The sequence below is a fragment of the Rana temporaria genome, chromosome 6, assembly GCF_905171775.1.
Source record: "Rana temporaria chromosome 6, aRanTem1.1, whole genome shotgun sequence".
NCBI lineage: Eukaryota > Metazoa > Chordata > Amphibia > Anura > Ranidae > Rana > Rana temporaria.
Window position 1 is genome coordinate 11,933,954 of NC_053494.1, and position 18,666 is coordinate 11,952,619.

Below are 18,666 nucleotides of genomic sequence, written 5' to 3' on the forward strand. Positions count from 1 at the left end.
ATGGATTCCAATCAGTGCCAAACAATAATGCCTGCCAATCAGTGGTGCCCATTGTGGCCACTAATTGGCATCCATTGTGGGCACTGATTGGCATCCATTATTTGTGATTGTCATCCCTGGTGGTCTAGGGTGGCATACCTGTGGTGGGCATCCCTGGTGGTCTAGTGGCATCCTCGGGGGGGCTGTGCCGATAATCGATCTGCACAAACCCCCCCTGTCAGAGGAGCAGCCGATCGGCTCTCCTCTACCCGCGTCTGACAGATTACCGATTACCGGATTTTCCTGTTTACATCGTGATCAGCCGTCATTGGACACGGCTGATCACGTGGTAAAGAGTCTCCGTTGGAGACTCTTTACCTAGATCGGTGTTGCGGGGTGTCAGACTGACACCCTGCAACAACGATCGTCGCGATGCGCGCCCCCGTCATATGACGTGCACTCAGGCTATTGAAACCACTTTGCCGACTTCTTTTTGCATAAGGCGGGCGGCAAGGCAGAGCAGGAGAACTGATTTTTTTATCTCTGCTGCAGTTAAAGGGTTAGATAGATTCACTGTGACAATTCTGGCCAATCAGAATCAATCTGGTCCATCTTCAAAGTGCTGCATGAAGAAGGGAGAGGGAGATTTCCAAATCCCTGGACTGCTGGGGTGTTGACAGCTCGCCAACCCCAGAGGTAAGTACTTTGGGGACCAGGGCTGTGGTGAGGGTGTCTGGTATTAGTTGACCTTTTCATTTTTTCTGTACTTTGAGTAACACTTACAGGTTGTGTTCCTCCCCCAGGATGTGAACGGACAGTGAAGGACAAGCAGGAGACTGATAAGCTCTTCCCTCTGCTCTCTCCTCCTATCAGTATGTTCCCTGTTAGCACATGAGCAATGCAGCTCAACTGATTGGCTCTGTGTGCTGCTTATCCCTCTCCTAGCCTGAGCTCTGCTGTACAGGGGACTACAAGGAGATCCAGATCTTTATTAAACATAAACATACTAAAACACATTCTGCTACCAGGAACAATAAAGCCGCGAGATTACACACACTTGACAGTGAGTTATTTTTAAAGTCAGTGAAGGGTCAGGAATGTTGTAAGGCTACACATCAGATATTTGGGGAAACAGCAGAAAAACCTGAGTGTCCACCTGCGTGAGCTTCCGCGTATGAGAAACCGAGAAGGGGAAAACCAAGACGACAAACCCACCGCCGGGACAGTTATATTATTTCCATTTTCAATCATACGTGGCTTTGCCTTCAATGTGAAGACTTCCAATGACTTCATCTCAGATGCAATTCACAATGCTATAGACCTGGCCAGGGTCAGCAAGGTAAGCAAGACATTTCTACGCTTTGTATTTCTGAATGAACACCTCGATGGTTACACATAGATCACACATTGGAATATGAATCTTTGACTTGTCCAGAGAAGTCATTTTCCACCAAGGATCTGTGGATCTCTAGGGTTCCTCCAGACGTTGGTAGAGGTTCCTTGAGCCTCTCAGATATGTTCTCGCTGATACCAATCTTTTCAGCTCTGTGTAAGGGGATATTGTTCTTAGTGACTCACATGTGTAAGGGGAATTATTTTTAATGACCATTAGGATAAGGGGGGCCTTCTCCAACTGACCACCTTTTCATACTTATCCACCAATGAAAGAGGGGGCCTTCTCCTAGGGACCAGCAATCTAATATTTATCTTCTACTGACCACCAATGTAAGAGCGAGCCTTCTCTTACTGACCACTAATGAAAGGGGCCTCCTCCAACTGACCACCATTGTAAGAGTGAGCATTCTCTTACTGACCACTAATGAAAGGAGCCTCCTCCCACTGACCACAAATGAAAGGGTGTCTTCTGCCACTGACCACTAATAAAAGCAGCCTTCTCTCACTGACCACCAATGTAAAGGGGGAGCCTATTAACACTTATCCACCAATGAAAGAGGGGCCTTTTCCTACTGACTATCTAACCATCTAACATTCATCTCCCATTGACCGCCAATCTAACATTTATCTCCCACTGACCGCCAATCTAACTTTCATCTTCCACTGACCACCACCAGTAATGAAAGGGTGCCTTTCTAATGTAAGGGGGAGACTTTCCCACTGACCACCAATATAAGTAGAGCCTTCTCCCACTGACCACCAATGTAAGGGAAAGCCTTCTCCCACTGACTACCAATGTATGGAGAGCCTTCTCCCACTGACCACTAATGAAAAAGGGTCTTCTCCCACTGATCACCAATGGAAGGGGAGGCCTTCTCCTACTGAACACCAATCTAAGGGGAGCCTTCTCCCACTGACCACCAATGTAAGGGGGAGACTTCTCCCACTGATCACCAATGTAAGGGGAGCTTTCTCTCACTGACCACTAATGAAAAGGGGAATTCTCCCACTATCCACCAATCTAAGGTTAGCTTTCTCCCAGTGACCACTAATGAAAAGGGGCCTTCTCCCACTGTCCACCAATCTAAGGGGAGCTTTCTCCCAGTGACCACTAATGAAAAGGGGCCTTCTCGCACTGACCACCAATGTAAGAGGGAGCCTTCTCCCACTGACCACTAATGAAAGAGGGTCTTTTCCCACTGACACCAATGTAGGGGTAAGTTTTCCCCACTGACCACCAATGTAAGGGAATACTTCTCCCACTGACCACTAATGAAAGAGGGTCTTCTCCCATTGACCACCAATGTAAGGGATAGTCTTCTCCCACTGTCCACTAATGAAAGGGAAGTCTTTTCGTACGGAACATCATTAAAAAAGGGGAGCCTTCTACCACTGACCACTAAAGGGGGCTTCTCTCACTGGCCATCAGTATAAGGGGGCACTACATTCAATTCCAATGTAAGGAAGCACTACACTGCCTACCAGTGTAAATGGGCACTTCTGGCCATTATTATTAGAATTACTGATGAGCTGAACATACCTGGGTTGGTTTGGAATATATTTCTAAAGTTTGGGTGCAGAATCTGAATGTTAAAAAAACAGTAATGTCCAATTTCCAGGCAAATAGGCCAGGGATTGTCAAACCGATGGCATTAAGGGACTGGGCACTGTCCTGGGGAAAATGTACTAAAGGACAAAAAAAATAATAATTAAAAACTCAGTTTGGCCCGGAGCCGAGAGGTTGTATGGAAGAGGTTATATGGTAGAGGAGGGAGGGAATTTGTGCTAGGAGGGGAATTTTTTGGGGGGTATGGGGGGGTAGTTCTGCTAGTAGGAATGATTGGGGGGGATTTGTGCTAGGAGGAGGGATTTGGAATGTGGGGAAGAGGATGTATACTCAGAGGGGAAATTTGAGGGGTAGAGGATTTGCAGTAGAGTGTTTTTTTTTGTGCTGTGGGTATTTGAGCAGCGGATTGGAGCTGGGAGGGGGTATGAGGGGGCAAATATTTGTGGTGGGAGGGGGGATTTCAGCAGTTGGTGAATTTGTTCTGGGAGGAGGGGGGATTTATTCTTAGAGGATAAACATGCGGGTTAGTGCACAATTTTTTTTTTTGGAGCGGGCGGTTTGGTATGTTTGTCCTGGGCTCTAGATGACCTTGTCCCAGCACTGCCACTGCCTTGCTTTGGCTGTCTATAGTTGGCATGGAGTGTGCACTGCCCATGCGTGGACAATCGCTTGCTTTATTGTGGCTAGAAAGTATCTGCACATGTGCATGGTTTGTTTTTGTGCCAGTCATGGATGGATGGGGTGGAAAGTGGGCAGCAGTAGTTGTCAGAGCAGACATGATGTTGCGACCCGCTGGTTGGTAGCCACCGATCTGGAGCTTGCATGCAGTAAGAGGGTGCCCTGTCCTACTGCTGTGCCCTGGGTGGCCCTCCTTCCCACCCCTTGTCCTTGGCCCTACAAGGGCGGCACCTGTTCTGATGATATCTCTCTCTAAAAGGGAAATAACCCTCACTTTGAAGTGATTTCCTCTCACTTCCTGTTGTATCTCTGGGATGAAATGTTAAGGCAAATCTCCCTAATTGGGCACACATAGCAAAATAAATAAATAAAGAAACTGACAGGGTTTATAACCCTTCCTGACAATATCCTATTCTAAAAAAATTATTGCTTTAGGCACACTTTATAAAAAGCCCCTCAGCTTGACTGTTGTCACAAATACAGTTGCAAGAAAAAGTATGTGAACCCTTTTGGAATGATATGGAATTCTTAATCGTAGGTCTTCTGAGAGCTCTTTTGTGCGAGGCATCATTCACATCCGGCAATGCTTCTTGTGAAAAGCAAACCCAGGACTGGTGTGTGTTTTTTATAGGGCAGGGCAGCTGTAACCAACACCTCCAATCTCATCTCATTGATTGGAAACCAGTTGGCTGACACCTCACTCCAATTAGCTCTTGGAGATGTCATTAGTCTAGGGGTTGACATACTTTTTCCACCTGCACTGTGAATGTTTACATGGTGTGTTCAATAAAAACATGGTAACATTTAATTATTTGTATGTTATTAGTTTAAGCAGACTGTGATTGTCTATTGTTGTGACTTAGATGAAGATCAGATCACATTTTATGACCAATTTGTGCAGAAATCCATATCATTCCAAAAGGTTTCACATACTTTTTCTTGCAACTGTAAACCCTGTATTGTGTCTAATATGTGCATTTCCTTTGCTCGTCAGCTCCATCTAGTGGTTATAATGTGCTATTTTCCTGCAATACTACAATCAGGAAAATAGCGTATTATGGCCACTAGATGGAGCTGCCAAGCATAGGAAATACACATATTAGACACAGTACAGTGTTTATTAATGAGTTCTATGTGAATGCTGAGGCATTTATTTACACAGCGTTTTTTTTTTTAGAAAACGACTCCCAGGTATTACTGCTGGTTCTAAAGATTAGACAGTTCTATAGATAACCAAGTTTTCCTTAACTTTTTAGTGTTCCATAATGGCCAAAAACACTTCAGAGATTATCAATAGATTCCGGAAGAAAATACCAGACCTGCCTGAAGAAGACGTGGAGGATCTCCTTAGTAACCTCAACCTCCGGTGTCACCTGGCCTCCAAAGATCGTTTCCATGTGCTGGAAGCAAAGACTTACCAAGAGAAGCTTGAACGGTTCTTGAATGTCCAAGTGAAGGAAGGGCCGGTGGCTTGTGAAAAGCTAGTCAACCATTTGCAAGAGATCTCACCCACGTTCCCAGCATTGTCTGACCTGTTCCCAGGTAAATAGCCCACAGCTCCAAAAAAGTTAAAGCAACTCTGGTTCCGGGAAAATCAATCAATCATTTTTGTAATCAATATTTTTGTAAATATTTCTTTCAATCTTTTCATGTGACAACATTGAAGAAATTACACTTAGCCACAATGTTGTGTAGTGAGTGTACAGCTTGTATAACAGTGTAAATTTGCTGTCCCCTCAAAATACCTCAACACACAGCCATTAATGTATAAACCGCTGGCAACAAAAGTGAGTACACCCCTAAGTGAAAATGTCAAAAATTGGTCCCAAAGTGTCAATATTTTGTGTGGCCATCATTATTTTTCAGCACTGCCTTAACCCTCTTGGGCATGGAGGTCACCAGAGCTTCACAGGTTGCCACTGGAGTTCTCTTCCCCTCCTCCATGACGACATCACGGTGCTATTGGATGTAAGAGACCTTGCGCTCCTCCACCTTACCTTTGAGGATGTCCCACAGATGCTCAATAGGGTTTAGGTCTGGAGAGACGCATGACCAGTCCATCACCTTTACCCTCAGCTTCTTCAGCAAGGCAGTGGTCATCTTGGAGGTGTGTTTGGGGTCTTGTATGTTAGAATACTGCCCTGCAGCCCAGTCTCTGAAGGGAGGGGGTCATGCTCTGCTTCAGTATGTCACAGTACATGTTGGCATTCATGGTTCCCTCAATGATCTGTAGCCCCCCAGTGCCGGCAGCACTCATGCAGACCCAGACCATGATACTCCCACCACTATGCTTGACTGTAGGCAAGACACACTTGTCTTTGTCCTCCTCACCTGGTTGCCGCCACACCATCTGACACCAAATCAGTTTATCTTGGTCTCATCAGACCACAGGACATGGTTCCAGTAATCCATGTCCTTAGTCTGCTTGTCTTCACCAAACTGTTTGCGGGCTTTCTTGTGCATAATCTTTAGATGAGGCTTTATTCTAGGGTGAGAACCATGCAGACCAATTTGATGCAGTGTGCGGCGTATGGTCTGAGCACTAACAGGCTGACCCCCCACCCCTTCAACCTCTGCAGCAATGCTGGCAGCACTCACACGTCTATTTCCCAAAGACAACCTCTGGACATGACGCTGACCATGTGACCTCAACTACTTTGGTCGACCATGGCAAGGCCTGTTCTGAGTGGAACCTGTGCTAGTAAACTTCTGTATGGTCTTGGCCACCGTGGTGCAGCTCTGTAATTTACGAATCCGTAAATTCATAAATTTGAAAATTAAAAAATCTAAAAATAAGAAAGAAAATTTGATAGAATAACTAATAATAACTAACTATCAAATGATAGGTATTGGAATTTCCTTTTAAATTTGGCTGTTAGTGGACCTAACGAATACAAATTTATCCGAAGTTACAAATTATACGAAATAACGAAAGCCACATCTAAACAAATGAAATGGAACAAATTAATAATAAATAATATTAATAAAAAGTTTTTATTATTATTTAATATTATTAATTCGTTACGTTCCATTCATTTAGATGCGGCATTCGTTATGTCGGGTTGATTCATAACTTTGGATAAATTCGTATTTGTTACGTTCACTAACAGCCAAATTTGAAAGGAAATTTCAATACTTATAATTTAATATTTAATATTTAGTAATAATTAAGTTATTATTAGTTAGTTATTATTTCAGATTTTTGAATTTTCGTATTTTCTCATTTTGAATTTACGAATTTTCGAATTTACGAATTTTCTAACTTACAAATTTTCTAATTTATGAATTTACTAATTTTTGAATATTCGAGTTTACAACTACAGTATTCCAAAAAAAAATTGTTAAACGGGTTTTCGTTAATTTGGATATTTCCGTATTAACAAATTTGTCAACATTAGTTCAAAAACAAATTTGGAACAAAACAAAATCTTAGAAGAAAACCTGTTAGGCCCCGTACACACGGTCGGACAAAACCGATGAGAATGGACCGAGGTTCAGTTTCATCGGTCCAAACCGACCGTGTGTATAGCCTATCGGTCTGTTTTCCTTCGGTCCAAAATTTTAAAACATGCTTCAAAACCGAACCGATGGACTGCTGCACGATCGGTCCAAACCGATGGTTAGTACAGAAAGCATCGGTTCAAAACCCGTGCATGCTCAGAATCAAGTCGACGCATGCTTGGAAGCATCGAACTTCGTTTTATTCAGCGCGTCGGGTGTTCTGACCCGATCGGTTTTTGGAACGATGGTGTGTACGCACATCAGACCACTTCAGCGGTGAACCGATGAAAACGATCCGTCAGACCATTCTCATCGGTTTGGTCCGACCGTGTGTACAAGGCCTTAGAGTCTGAAAAAGACTTGAGACTTGGGTGGAGGTTCACCTTCCAGCAGGACAACGACCCGAAACATACAGCCAGAGCTACAATAGAATGGTTTAGATCAAAGCATATTCATGAGTTAGAATGGCCCAGTCACAGTCCAGACCTAAATCCAATTGAGAATCTGTGGCAAGACTTGAAAATTGCTGACCACAGACGCTCTCCATCCAATCTGATAGAGCTTGAGATATTTTGCAAAGAAGAATGGGCAGAAATGTCCCTCTCTAGAAGTTGGTAGAGACATCCCCAAAAAGACTTGCAGCTGTAATTGTAGAGAAAGGGGGTTCTACAAAAGTATTGACTCCGGGGGGCGCCATACAAATGCCCCCCACACTTTTCACATATTTATTGGTAAAACATTTTGAAAACCATTTATCAATTTCCTTCCACTTCACAATTATGTGCCACTTTGTGTTGGTCTATCACATAAAATCCCAATTTATGTTTTTGGTTGTAACATGACAAAATGTGGAAAATGTCAATGGGTTTGAATACTTTTTCAAGGCACTGTGTATGTGTGTATATTTATTTATATATATAGTATAGTATATCACATTGATTTTACAATTACACATCCCTTTATAGATATATACATTATAACTATATATGTGCAATTTTTAAAATGTTCTAAAAATATTTAAAATGGTTCTGTTTTACACTTTGCCAACTAAAAATTAAGGCCCAGATTCTCCGTCGTATCTCTGAGTCTGAGCCGTCGTATCTATGCGCCTGATTCTTAGAATCAGTTACGCATAGATTTGTATTAGATCCGACCGGCGTAAGTCTTTTACGCCGTCGGATCTTAACTGCATATTTCCGCTGGCCGCTAGGGGCGTGTACGCTGATTTACGCCTAGAAATATGTAAATCAGCTAGATACGCGAATTCACGAACGTACGCCCCGCCGACGCAGTACAGATACGCCGTTTACGTTAGGCTTTTCCCGGCGTAAAGTTGCCCCTGCTATATGAGGCGTACATGCGGCGTACCAATGTTAAGTATGGACGTCATTCCCGCGTCGAATTTTGAAAATTTTACGTCGTTTGCGTAAGTCGTCCGTGAATGGGGCTGGACGAAATTTACGTTCACGTCAAAACCAATACGTCCTTGCGGAGTACTTTGGAGCAATGCACACTGGGATATGTCCACGAATGGCGTATGCGTCGTTCGTAAAAAGCGTCATTTAGGTGGGGTCACATAACATTTATACAACACACGCCCACATCTTCCAAATTTGAATTAGGCGGGGTTACGCCGCCGCAACTTACAGAGCAAGTGCTTTGAGAATACTGCCCTTGCCCGTCTAAGTTGCGGAGGCGTAACGTAAATAGGATATGTTACGCCCGCTCAAAGATACGCCGCTGTACGTGAATCTGGGCCAAAGGGTTTTGTAATAAATGGACTGTCTATTTAAAATCAATTTGATGATTTTTTTTTTTTTTTTTACTTAGGGTCAGCCCTTTCTGCGAATATTCGCCCTTGTGTTCCACCAAAACCAAATAAACTTCTGACCCCACCTAGGGCATCGGGGCGTAGGGAATCGGGGCCGGGAAAGCTGCCAACATCAAGGGTCTTCTCCGTTCCTGGTGTGACCGCAGCATGCAATACACCCACAATTTTGGCAAAGATGGCAGATCCTCATCATATAGGTAAGAAATCTGAGCCCCTTGAATTTTTATGACTATGCATATCTATCAGGTAAACATTGCTTCCATTTTTTTTTAACCACATGCCGATCACCTCACATAGGAGTACGGCAGCAGAACGGATCTCCTGTTCTAGATCACATACCTAGCACGTGATCTGGCACTTTCAGGTAGCTGTGTGCTGTGATTAGTCACATTGTATGCATGAAGGTAAAAAAACCTCCTGTGTGCAGCGCCACCCACCCCCAGCCCCCCAATCCTTACCTGAGCCCCCTCCGATCCGGCGATGTTCTTGATAGCCTCGGCAGTATAGGGATTGTCCACCCTCATTGGCTGAGACAGCAGCGGGAGCCCATTGGCTCCCACTGCTGTCAACAGCCAGGGAGCCAATGAGAAGAGAGCATGGAGGGGGGGAGCCGAGGCTCTATGTGTCTTATGGATGCTCTGAAGTAAGCACGCAGCAATGCCCCCAGGACCTGCTCTGCAAAAGAGTGTGGGAGCTGATCTGTGCAATACAACTGCACAGAGCAGGTAGGTATATTTAAAAAAATAAAAAAAAAGCAAAGCTTTTAATATCACTTTAAGCATGTATTAATAATTATTTCCTCTTTTTCCAGATCCTCCACGAATTAATGGAATTTGTGATGAGATTCTCCGCCGGTTAGGAATGAAAAAGTACAAGAAGTCAAAGATGAATGTCAGTAAAATTTTAACAATTGGACGCAATAGTCTGAAGGACATTGACCTTCGTACTATAGAAGACGCTCCATGGTATTTCCTAAGAAAGCTTATGTCGCTAAATGTGAATGCGCGGAGAGCACATATAGAGGAATCAGAATCGGGCGTGAACATAGACTTTACAAATCCATCATCTGAAAGTACAGACCTAGACCATTCAGGAGATCTCCATCCCTTAGATGTCCTGTTCATTCTTCTGCATTGCTCCGACAGCATTTTACAACAGGAGATTGTGACAAAACTGTCTATGTGCCAGTTTTCTGTACCCCTGCTACTCCCAGCTTGCAATGGTTCGGAATGCACCTACATGTTGTGGGCATTGAGGGACATTGTTAAAAAATGGAGACCCCATTCACTTGAAGATAGGAATAGTTTTAGTGAAGACAATGTGGTGAATATGCAAATTCCATTTTTTTCTTTTGTGAGGCTAGAAGATTGCCGCTTATCAAAATCTGCCATCCTGAACCAAATTCTAACACCACCCCAGCAGTATCATAATTTCTTCATACACCGAGACATGGAAGGTGGATACGTTCAAAAAAAACTCTCCAACGGCTTGGTAGAAATGTTTTGGTATTTGCCCGTTGGTCAAGAAAACTCAGACATTTTTCCAGAGCCCATTGCAGTTACAAACCTACATGGCCATATCTCTTCTTATTGGACACAGTTCAGCTTCTTAACCCAGATATCGTCTGCAGTTTTCATATTTGCAGACAGTGTTAGCGAGGCGGAGTGCACGCAGTTGTCCAAGCTTGGAGATGCCAACACCAAATATTTCTTTGTTTCCCAAAACCTGGAAATAAACAACAGTATGTTACAGTCGTTGAACTCATCATTAAACATGGATGATGGGCATTTAATACAAAAGAAGAATAAGAATGATGCAGCTTTGGCTCGACAGCTACAGAACATAATGAAAGAGTTCATTAGAAAACCCACCAAGCTGGTCACCTTGGAGAAGATGGCAGAGATCGCTTGTGAACTTGGAATTCATGTAGACGAGAACTCCAAAGAATGTCAGTCAGCCAAACAGAGAGCATTAAAAATAACTAAAAGAATCTATGACGTAGCAGGGTATAAAAAAGAAACAATGAAACTACAGGGTGATCTATGTAAAGAACTGGCCAGAACCAGAACAGAAATATGTAGAATGAGAAGGCAAGGGGTCGAAAATTCCCAACTGTACAGGGAAAAACTTGAGAATAAAAGGACAGAATTAATCAGACAGCAGTATTCACATACTCCATCTGCAGGCATTGTTGCCTTCATAGAGTCAATATCACAGAAGAATCACTCAGAGAGATGCTATTTTCTAAAATGGATGAAGATATTCCTCGATTCAATTGCTAGAACCAACCTATCAAAATTACAGAACCAGTACAATGCCAAAGACAGCGAAGTTATCAAACAGCTAGACCTAATCATGTGCAAGAGCTCTCTGGGTGTTGAGCACTTCATACGAGAGTTGGGTCAGTTTTATGATGCAGAATGCAATCTTTTGAAAAATAACGAGATTCAAAATGAGGAACGGAAATTTAACAAGCTCCCGAAAATTGCAGCAGAACTTTTACTGGATGGCTTGCCACTGGAACTGATTGATGGAGATTCCTCCAGTATACCACTGGAATGGATAACTAATGTTCTGAGTGAGCTAGACAAGAGGACAGGAGGCCATTGCCGAATTAGAGTTATAACTGTCCTAGGAGTACAGAGCACAGGAAAATCCACCCTTCTGAATACCATGTTTGGTTTGCAGTTCCCAGTGGCCAGTGGACGATGTACAAGAGGGGCCTTCATGACTCTTATAAAAGTTGAAGAAAACTTTCAGCAGGAGCTAGGCTGTTCTTTCATTTTGGTACTTGACACAGAAGGTTTAAAAGCTCCAGAGATGTCTTCCCTGGATGGATCTGACCAACGTGACAATGAATTAGCAACCCTAGTGGTTGGCTTGAGTGACATTACGATCGTAAACTTTTCCATGGAAAATGCAGCAGAAATGAAGGACATTTTACAGATTGTAGTCCATGCATTTCTAAGGATGGAAACCATTGGCAAAAAACCCAAATACTTCTTCCTACATCAGAATGTCTCTGATGTTGCTGCTAGTGCGAAATGCTTAAGAGATAGAAGGAAGATTATAGACGATCTTGATGAAATGACAAGGACTGCAGCAAAGATGGCAAAAAAGAGCGGGATAAAGTCTTTTTCTGATGTTCTGGATGCTGACCATGAGAACCATAGCTGGTACATTCCTGGTCTCTGGCATGGTGTCCCACCAATGTCTTCAGTTAGTACAGGCTACAGTGACAAGGTTTATGAATTTAAAAAATACTTACTACAAGTCATGAAAACATCTAAAAGACAGGCCCAAAGCTGGAGCGAGTTTTCTGAATGGATAAGAAGCTTGTGGGAGGCCGTGCAATATGAAAACTTTATCTTCAATTTCAGAAACAGCCTGGTGGCAGATGCCTATGATCAACTACATGTCAAGTATAATGAGCTGAAGTGGAAATTCAGCAAAGTCATGTTTAAATGGATGCAGGAGACAGAAAATATCATCCGGAATCAGCCAAATTCACAGAAAGAGCTGAGCGCAGATGCAACTAATAATATGTATGAGATACTTCAGAGTGAAGAGAAGAGCATTCGGGAAGCTTTAGAAAGGTATTTTGATGGTGGATCTGGAAACGCCAATGCCCATCTGATAAAAAGATACAGAGAAGAATTTCTCAGGAGCGTAAGCTCCCTAAGGAAACAACTTGAAGATGATGTAAAGCAGAGATTAAATGAATATTGGCAAATTCAGAAAGGGAAGGCTGTGATTCAAACAAATCAGAATACATTCATGGAAGTTATTGAAAAGAAAGCTTCAAGAAAATACCAAACCCTCAAAAAATGTGAAGACTTGCTTAATCACGATGAAGAGTTTGAGAAAATATGGAACGAAACATTTATGGAAATAAATCTGATTAGCCTGCATATACACAACATTGGTCAAGAAATCCTACACCAACTTAGAACGGACATGAGCCACAGCATAGGAGCCGTAACTATGAAGTTGCACAATATACACAACTTAAAGGACTATGAAAAGAAATGCTTTACAGCCCAGCCACATCACTTTGACGTAAGCTGGTATAACACAGACTCTAAAACAATCTCAAACAAATATCCTGATAATCGATTGGTTAAAATGAATAAGTATGTAAATGCACTGCTGCCCAGCTGCAAACAGTATGTCACTGCTAAAATTAATACAAAAGAAGATTACCATGACACCTATTGCCAAGAGCTCTTAAATATGGTAAACGAAAAACTCCAAGAGAGGGCTGCTCAGAAACTCCATATATCACCTCAGTTTGAGTTAGACTTGAAACTTCATGTCTTGGGGAGAGCGGCTCCCATGTTCCAGAAGATGCACGAGAACTTCATCCAAGAGAATGATCCAAGGATCAGCTTGGAGAAGTTAAAACCTCAGTATCTCGCCACCTTTAGGAATATATTCCTTGAGAAAGATATATGTAAAAAGAGGGCAGAGGACTTTTGCCGTTCTTGTCTGAAACCAGCGATAGTAGAATTTATCTATAAAAACCTTGGGAGAGAAATTGTGGATGATATTTTGCTCAGCGAACACTCCAAAGAATTTAGTAGTAGAATGTTCTTCCAGTTCAACCTGCTTAAAAATTTGCTGGAAGAAAAGGACTTTGACCAATATATGATATATATCAATGATTATGAAGCATTTGTGAAGAGCATGCTTCAAGAACATATAGTAAACAAGTATGGGAAACCTGGTGGCCTTAAAAATTTACATGAAAAAATTATTCATAAAATCACACACGTGGTCAACAATGCGTTGAAAGATACAACTGTACAAGAACGTACAAATGTCTCTTGCTTTTTGGAAATGTTTTGTAAGCTTTTGCAAAAAGAATTAGTCATTCCGAGGAACGTTATGAATGTGATTTTATTCCAGAACAATGACAAGGTCCAGCAATTTTCTGAATACATTCAATCTTCTTTCTCTAAACAGGTGGAGGAGATTTTATTAGAGATGAATTCTCTAGACATTGACTATGTGCTTTCCATGGTCACTCTGAATCCGTGGGATCAGCTGTTCAAGAGAGTTTTCGGATGCGGCAAGCTATGTCCATTCTGTAAAGTTCCTTGTGAAGCTGGAGGACATGACCACACGGAGCATTTTGCATCAGTGCACCGACCTCAGGGGCTTGCAGGATACAAAGACCTTGCAACAAATGTCCTATGTAACTCCATATGCTCCACCGACGTGGTAGGAAATGGATACTTCAGAAATTCATACACACAAGGGGTTCCTCAGCGTTACAAAGAATACCGTAAATTCTTTCCAGACTGGGTCATTCAATGTGACCCAGGCATCAATGCCTCAGATTACTGGAAGTTTATCTTAAAAGAATTTAATGACCAGCTTGCAGAAGAATTTAATGCTATGCCAGCCGAAATCCCCAAAAACTGGGGAAAGATAACAAAAGAGCAAGCCATGAAAAATCTAAGGGATTCATTTAATCTTTAACCCATTAAGGCCGCGTACACACGATCGGTCCATCCGATGAGAATGGTCTGATGGACCGTTTTCATCGGTCCAAACCGATCGTGTGTAGGCCCCATCGGTTAGTTAACCTTCGGTCAAAAAAATAGGAACTTGCTCTAAAATTTAAGCGATGGACGCCTAACCGATAAGTCAAAACCGATTGTTAGTAAGCACGACCATTGGTTAAAAATCCACGCATGCTCAGAATCAAGTCGACGCATGCTTGGAAGCATTGAACTTCGGTTTTTTTCAGCACATCGTTGTGTTTTACGTCACCACGTTCTGACACGATTGGTTATTTAACCTATGGTGTGTAGGCACATCCGACCATCAGTCAGCTTCATCGGTTAACCGATGACAACTGTCCTTCGGACCGTTCTCATCGGATGGACTGATCGTGTGTACGAGGCCTAATGCCGCCTACCAGCCACCCGTTCAGTGGACTTTAATGCTCAGAAAGCAGCATGGCTTCTGTATCATGTGACTACCCCTGGCCAAAGCTTCTGATCTGAAGCCAGCAGAATAGGCTCTTGATCATTAAAGCCCACTTAAAGGGCTTCCTAGGAATTTAAGACCACTTAAAGGACTTCTCCTGATGAAAGCCTCTGTAATGTTAGCTTTGTGATAAATCTGATGCTGTAAGCCAGGATAGAGGACTTCTACTTTGGTGAAAATATTCTTTATCCAGTTTATACCATTGTTTATTTCCTATGTAAAATGTTGAAAGTGTGTGTGGGGGGTTTATATAACGCTGTCGTTTTGTTTTACCATCTGTGTCCCTTTGGGGTCACACCAGAACTAGTGTCCACAAATTTCCTCTCTATTTTTGTTCTGGTGACAATCCAGTATTTGTGTATTTCTTTCACTCTCAGTGAAAATGGTCATAATGAGAAATAGAAAGGGTGAATCTCCCTAAAGGGAGCACAGACAGCACTAATAACCATGCTATCCAAAACTAAAAGAAGTTATGCCTTTAGTTATAATTTAAAGGGAATGTATAATGTTATGCTGTAATTTTGATGCAAATAAATTATAAATATTTGGACATTAATATGGAGTTGGCCTCCTTTTGTGACTATAACATCCTCCTGTCACGAATTTCACATCTACCCCAACGCAGCTTGTCAGCTAGCTACTGTGTGCTTCACCTATAGCAGCCCCCTTTCCCTTAAGAAAAGCAGGCCTACCGGTACTTGGTTGCAGGGCTGATCCTAGGCAGGTGCGTGGGGTGCAGTGCACCCAGGCGCTACAAAGGTGGGTGCACTGAAGCACCAGAGTGCTCCCCTGCCTCCCTCCTCCTCCTCTCCTTGTCCGTGTCCAGAGGCGGCTCTCTCCGCCGGTCACCGCCACCACCACTGTGTTTCCTGCCCAAGCCCGTCTCTCCTCCTGTCAGAGGAGGAGAGCAAAGCAGCGGCTGTCTCTGTGTGGAAAGAGACCAGCCATGCAGTGACGTCGCTGGGGGGGGCAGTCCGTACCTAATATGTTCCCTTTGTCCGTGTTAGGGGAGCATCTCTGTGTTTGAGTCGTTGCCATAGAAACAATTGTAAAGGGGAGGAGTTGGTAAGATGACCACGCCCATGTTGGGGGCGCAAGAAATATTTCTGCACCCAGGCATCTGTGACTCGAGGATCGGCCCTGCTTGGTTGCCCCCAGGACTTCTACACAATCCTATAGTGCCTGGCCACCACGCCAAGGCAGAAGCCAACTAAGCAAAGCAAACAGATACTTGCAGTTTAGCAGATGGATAGGGTGGTTCTATGACAGTCCAGTTAAAAGGCAGGCTGAGTTCAGGGAATAGTCCAATATCCGATCCAGGTCATACACAGGGAAATCCAGACTAGCAAAGCAGGGCAGATAAAAAAGGGGCTTGAACAGAAACAATGCAGGTATACTGTCTCTATCATAAGCAAGGGATAGAGTGTTTGGTTTGCTTATAACAGGTGACTGACCGTATCAATTACCTTGCAGGTGGACACAAACGGGGACACAAACTGGGACACAAACGGGGACACAAACATGGAGGATGCAAAAGCTAACACCCGTGTACACACGACCGTTATTCATGTCATGGAAAAAAATACGTTTTTCTCGACGTGATTCCTCTCAAGCCTGCCTTGCATACACACGATCGTGAAAAAAAAATGCTCGAGCAAAGCGCGGTGTCGTACAACACGTACGACAGCACTATAAAGGGGACGTTCCATTCGAATAGCGCCACCCTTTGGGCTGATTATGCACATTTTCTGTCTCATATCTTGCTTCTGATCATGCGCATTTTTTTCCCCCTCGTTAAAGCGTACACACGACTGTTTTTCACAACAAGACAACGTGAAAAACTACGAGAAAAAATAGAGCAGGTTCTAAATTTTTAATGGCCATTTGTCTCGTCGAGAAAAATGCTCTGGAGCCTACACACGGCCATTTTTCACGACCAATTTAAAAAATTGCATTTTTCTCGTCATGAAAAACGGTCGTGTGTACGGGGCATGACACCTCCACTCAATTTGGAAGGCTTTCCACAAAATTATGGAGGGTGTCTGTGAGAATGTGTGCCCGTTAAGACAAAAGAACATTTGTGAGGTAAGGTACTGATGTTAGATGAGAAGACCTGGCTCATAATCAGTGTTTCAATTCATCCCAAAGGAGTTCAGTAGGGTTAAGGTCAGGGATCTGTGTAGGCAACTCCACACCAAACTATGTCTTAATGGGGCTGGCTTTGTACACAGGAGTACAGTCTTCCTGGAACAGAAAATAACCTTCACCAACATAAGTAGATGGTTAGTATGCTAAAGCATCGGTTAAAAACCTGCGCATGCTCAGAATCAAGTCGACGCATGCTTGGAAGCATTGAACTTAGTTTTTTTCAGCACGTTGTTGTGTTTTACGTCACCGCGTTGGACTCGATAGTTTTTTTAACTGATAGTGTGTAGGCACATCAGACCATCAGTCAGCTTCATTGGTTAACCGATGACAACGGTCCTTCGGATTGGGTGAGGGGAGAGGAGGGGTGGTGATGTCACAATCCCCACCTTGAATGGTCAGAGAAAGCTTTGCATTCATTGAGAAAATGCAAAGTTCTCCCAGAATGGTGCCCATGCCAGTAGGGCGGCTGCTCGGCATGGGACCCGGAAGCCAGTGGAGATCACTGGAGTGTCTAAAGCCTCGTACACACGATAGGTTAACCAGAGGACAACGGTCTGAAGGACCGTTTTCATCGGTCCAAACCGATCGTGTGTAGGTCCCATAGGTTATTTAACCTTCGGATAAAAAAATATCAACTTGCTTTAAAATTTAACCGATGGATTGCTATCCGATAGGTTAAAACCGATCGTTAGTAGGCACAACCATCGGTTAAAACTCCACGCATGCTCAGAATCAAGTCAATGCATGCTTGGAAGCATTGAACTTCGTTTTTTTTAGCACCTCGTTGTGTTTTACGTCACCGCGTTCTGACACGATCGTTTTTTTAACTGATGGTGTGAAGGCACAACGGGACAATCAGTCAGCTTCATTGGTTAACCTAAGACAACGATCCTTCAGACCGTTGTCCTCTGGTTAACCTATCGTGTGTACAAGGCTTAAAGATTGTCATACCTGGAATTAATCTTTCAACAAACAAATAAGTGAACAGATTAAAAATCTCATTCCTTTCTGGGAAGCCTCTGAGCATTGTAGATGTGTTAGACAAGATTATTATTTTTTCTGCTCGGTTTCCTGCTCCTTTTTCTTTTTTGCACACCTTTCCGGGAATCAGTGCTGCTTTATTTATGGTTGTTACGTCTGTTGATGTATGTGGGTTACAAAACTGGCTGGACCTCTTTAGGCAAGGGTCAAGATGCAAAATAAATTCTCTAAAAAAACAACCAAATAACTTTGCTTTTTATTTTCTGAGAAGTTATTTCCTGAATAATGTAGTACTGTATGAGACAAGACAAATTATCGGCATGTCATAGGAGCAGGGGTAAAGGGTTTTTCTAGATTTAAAAAAAATCCCATTTGCTTCCTGAACCAAAAAAACAAAGTAATGCAGTTCTCTATTTAAAGAGACCCTGATACCAAATTTGAAAGAATTCAGGTAAAACCCCAGAAAAAAATCAAGTATTTTTTCCTTTCAATAAATAAGTTTCTTTACTTGCAATGTGCCTCTAAACCTTTTAGAAAATGTGGCTTGTTCATTTCCTAGCACAGTCCTAATTCTCCTTGCCCTAGCTCT

The 18,666-nt window shown here is 42.9% G+C and overlaps 1 protein-coding gene across 1 annotated transcript; it reads left to right on the top strand.

The window, feature by feature from the left end:
- The first annotated feature begins 842 nt into the window (after positions 1-842).
- Positions 843-14,513, top strand: LOC120943093 (interferon-induced very large GTPase 1-like). The gene is made up of 4 exons (XM_040356202.1): positions 843-1,318; positions 4,876-5,161; positions 8,951-9,148; positions 9,763-14,513. The coding sequence occupies exons 1-4, from the start codon at positions 1,154-1,156 to the stop codon at positions 14,433-14,435; spliced, it is 5,322 nt and encodes a 1,773-aa protein (XP_040212136.1). The 5' UTR covers positions 843-1,153; the 3' UTR covers positions 14,436-14,513.
- The last annotated feature ends 4,153 nt before the right edge of the window (positions 14,514-18,666 follow it).

Bases quoted from the DNA above. Each gene is read 5' to 3' on its own strand.
- LOC120943093 (XM_040356202.1), top strand. From the start codon at position 1,154: ATGAGAAACCGAGAAGGGGAAAACCAAGACGACAAACCCACCGCCGGG. The intron at 1,319-4,875 runs GTAAGCAAGACA...TTAACTTTTTAG, and splicing joins ACCTGGCCAGGGTCAGCAAG to TGTTCCATAATGGCCAAAAA. The intron at 5,162-8,950 runs GTAAATAGCCCA...TTTTTTACTTAG, and splicing joins ATTGTCTGACCTGTTCCCAG to GGTCAGCCCTTTCTGCGAAT.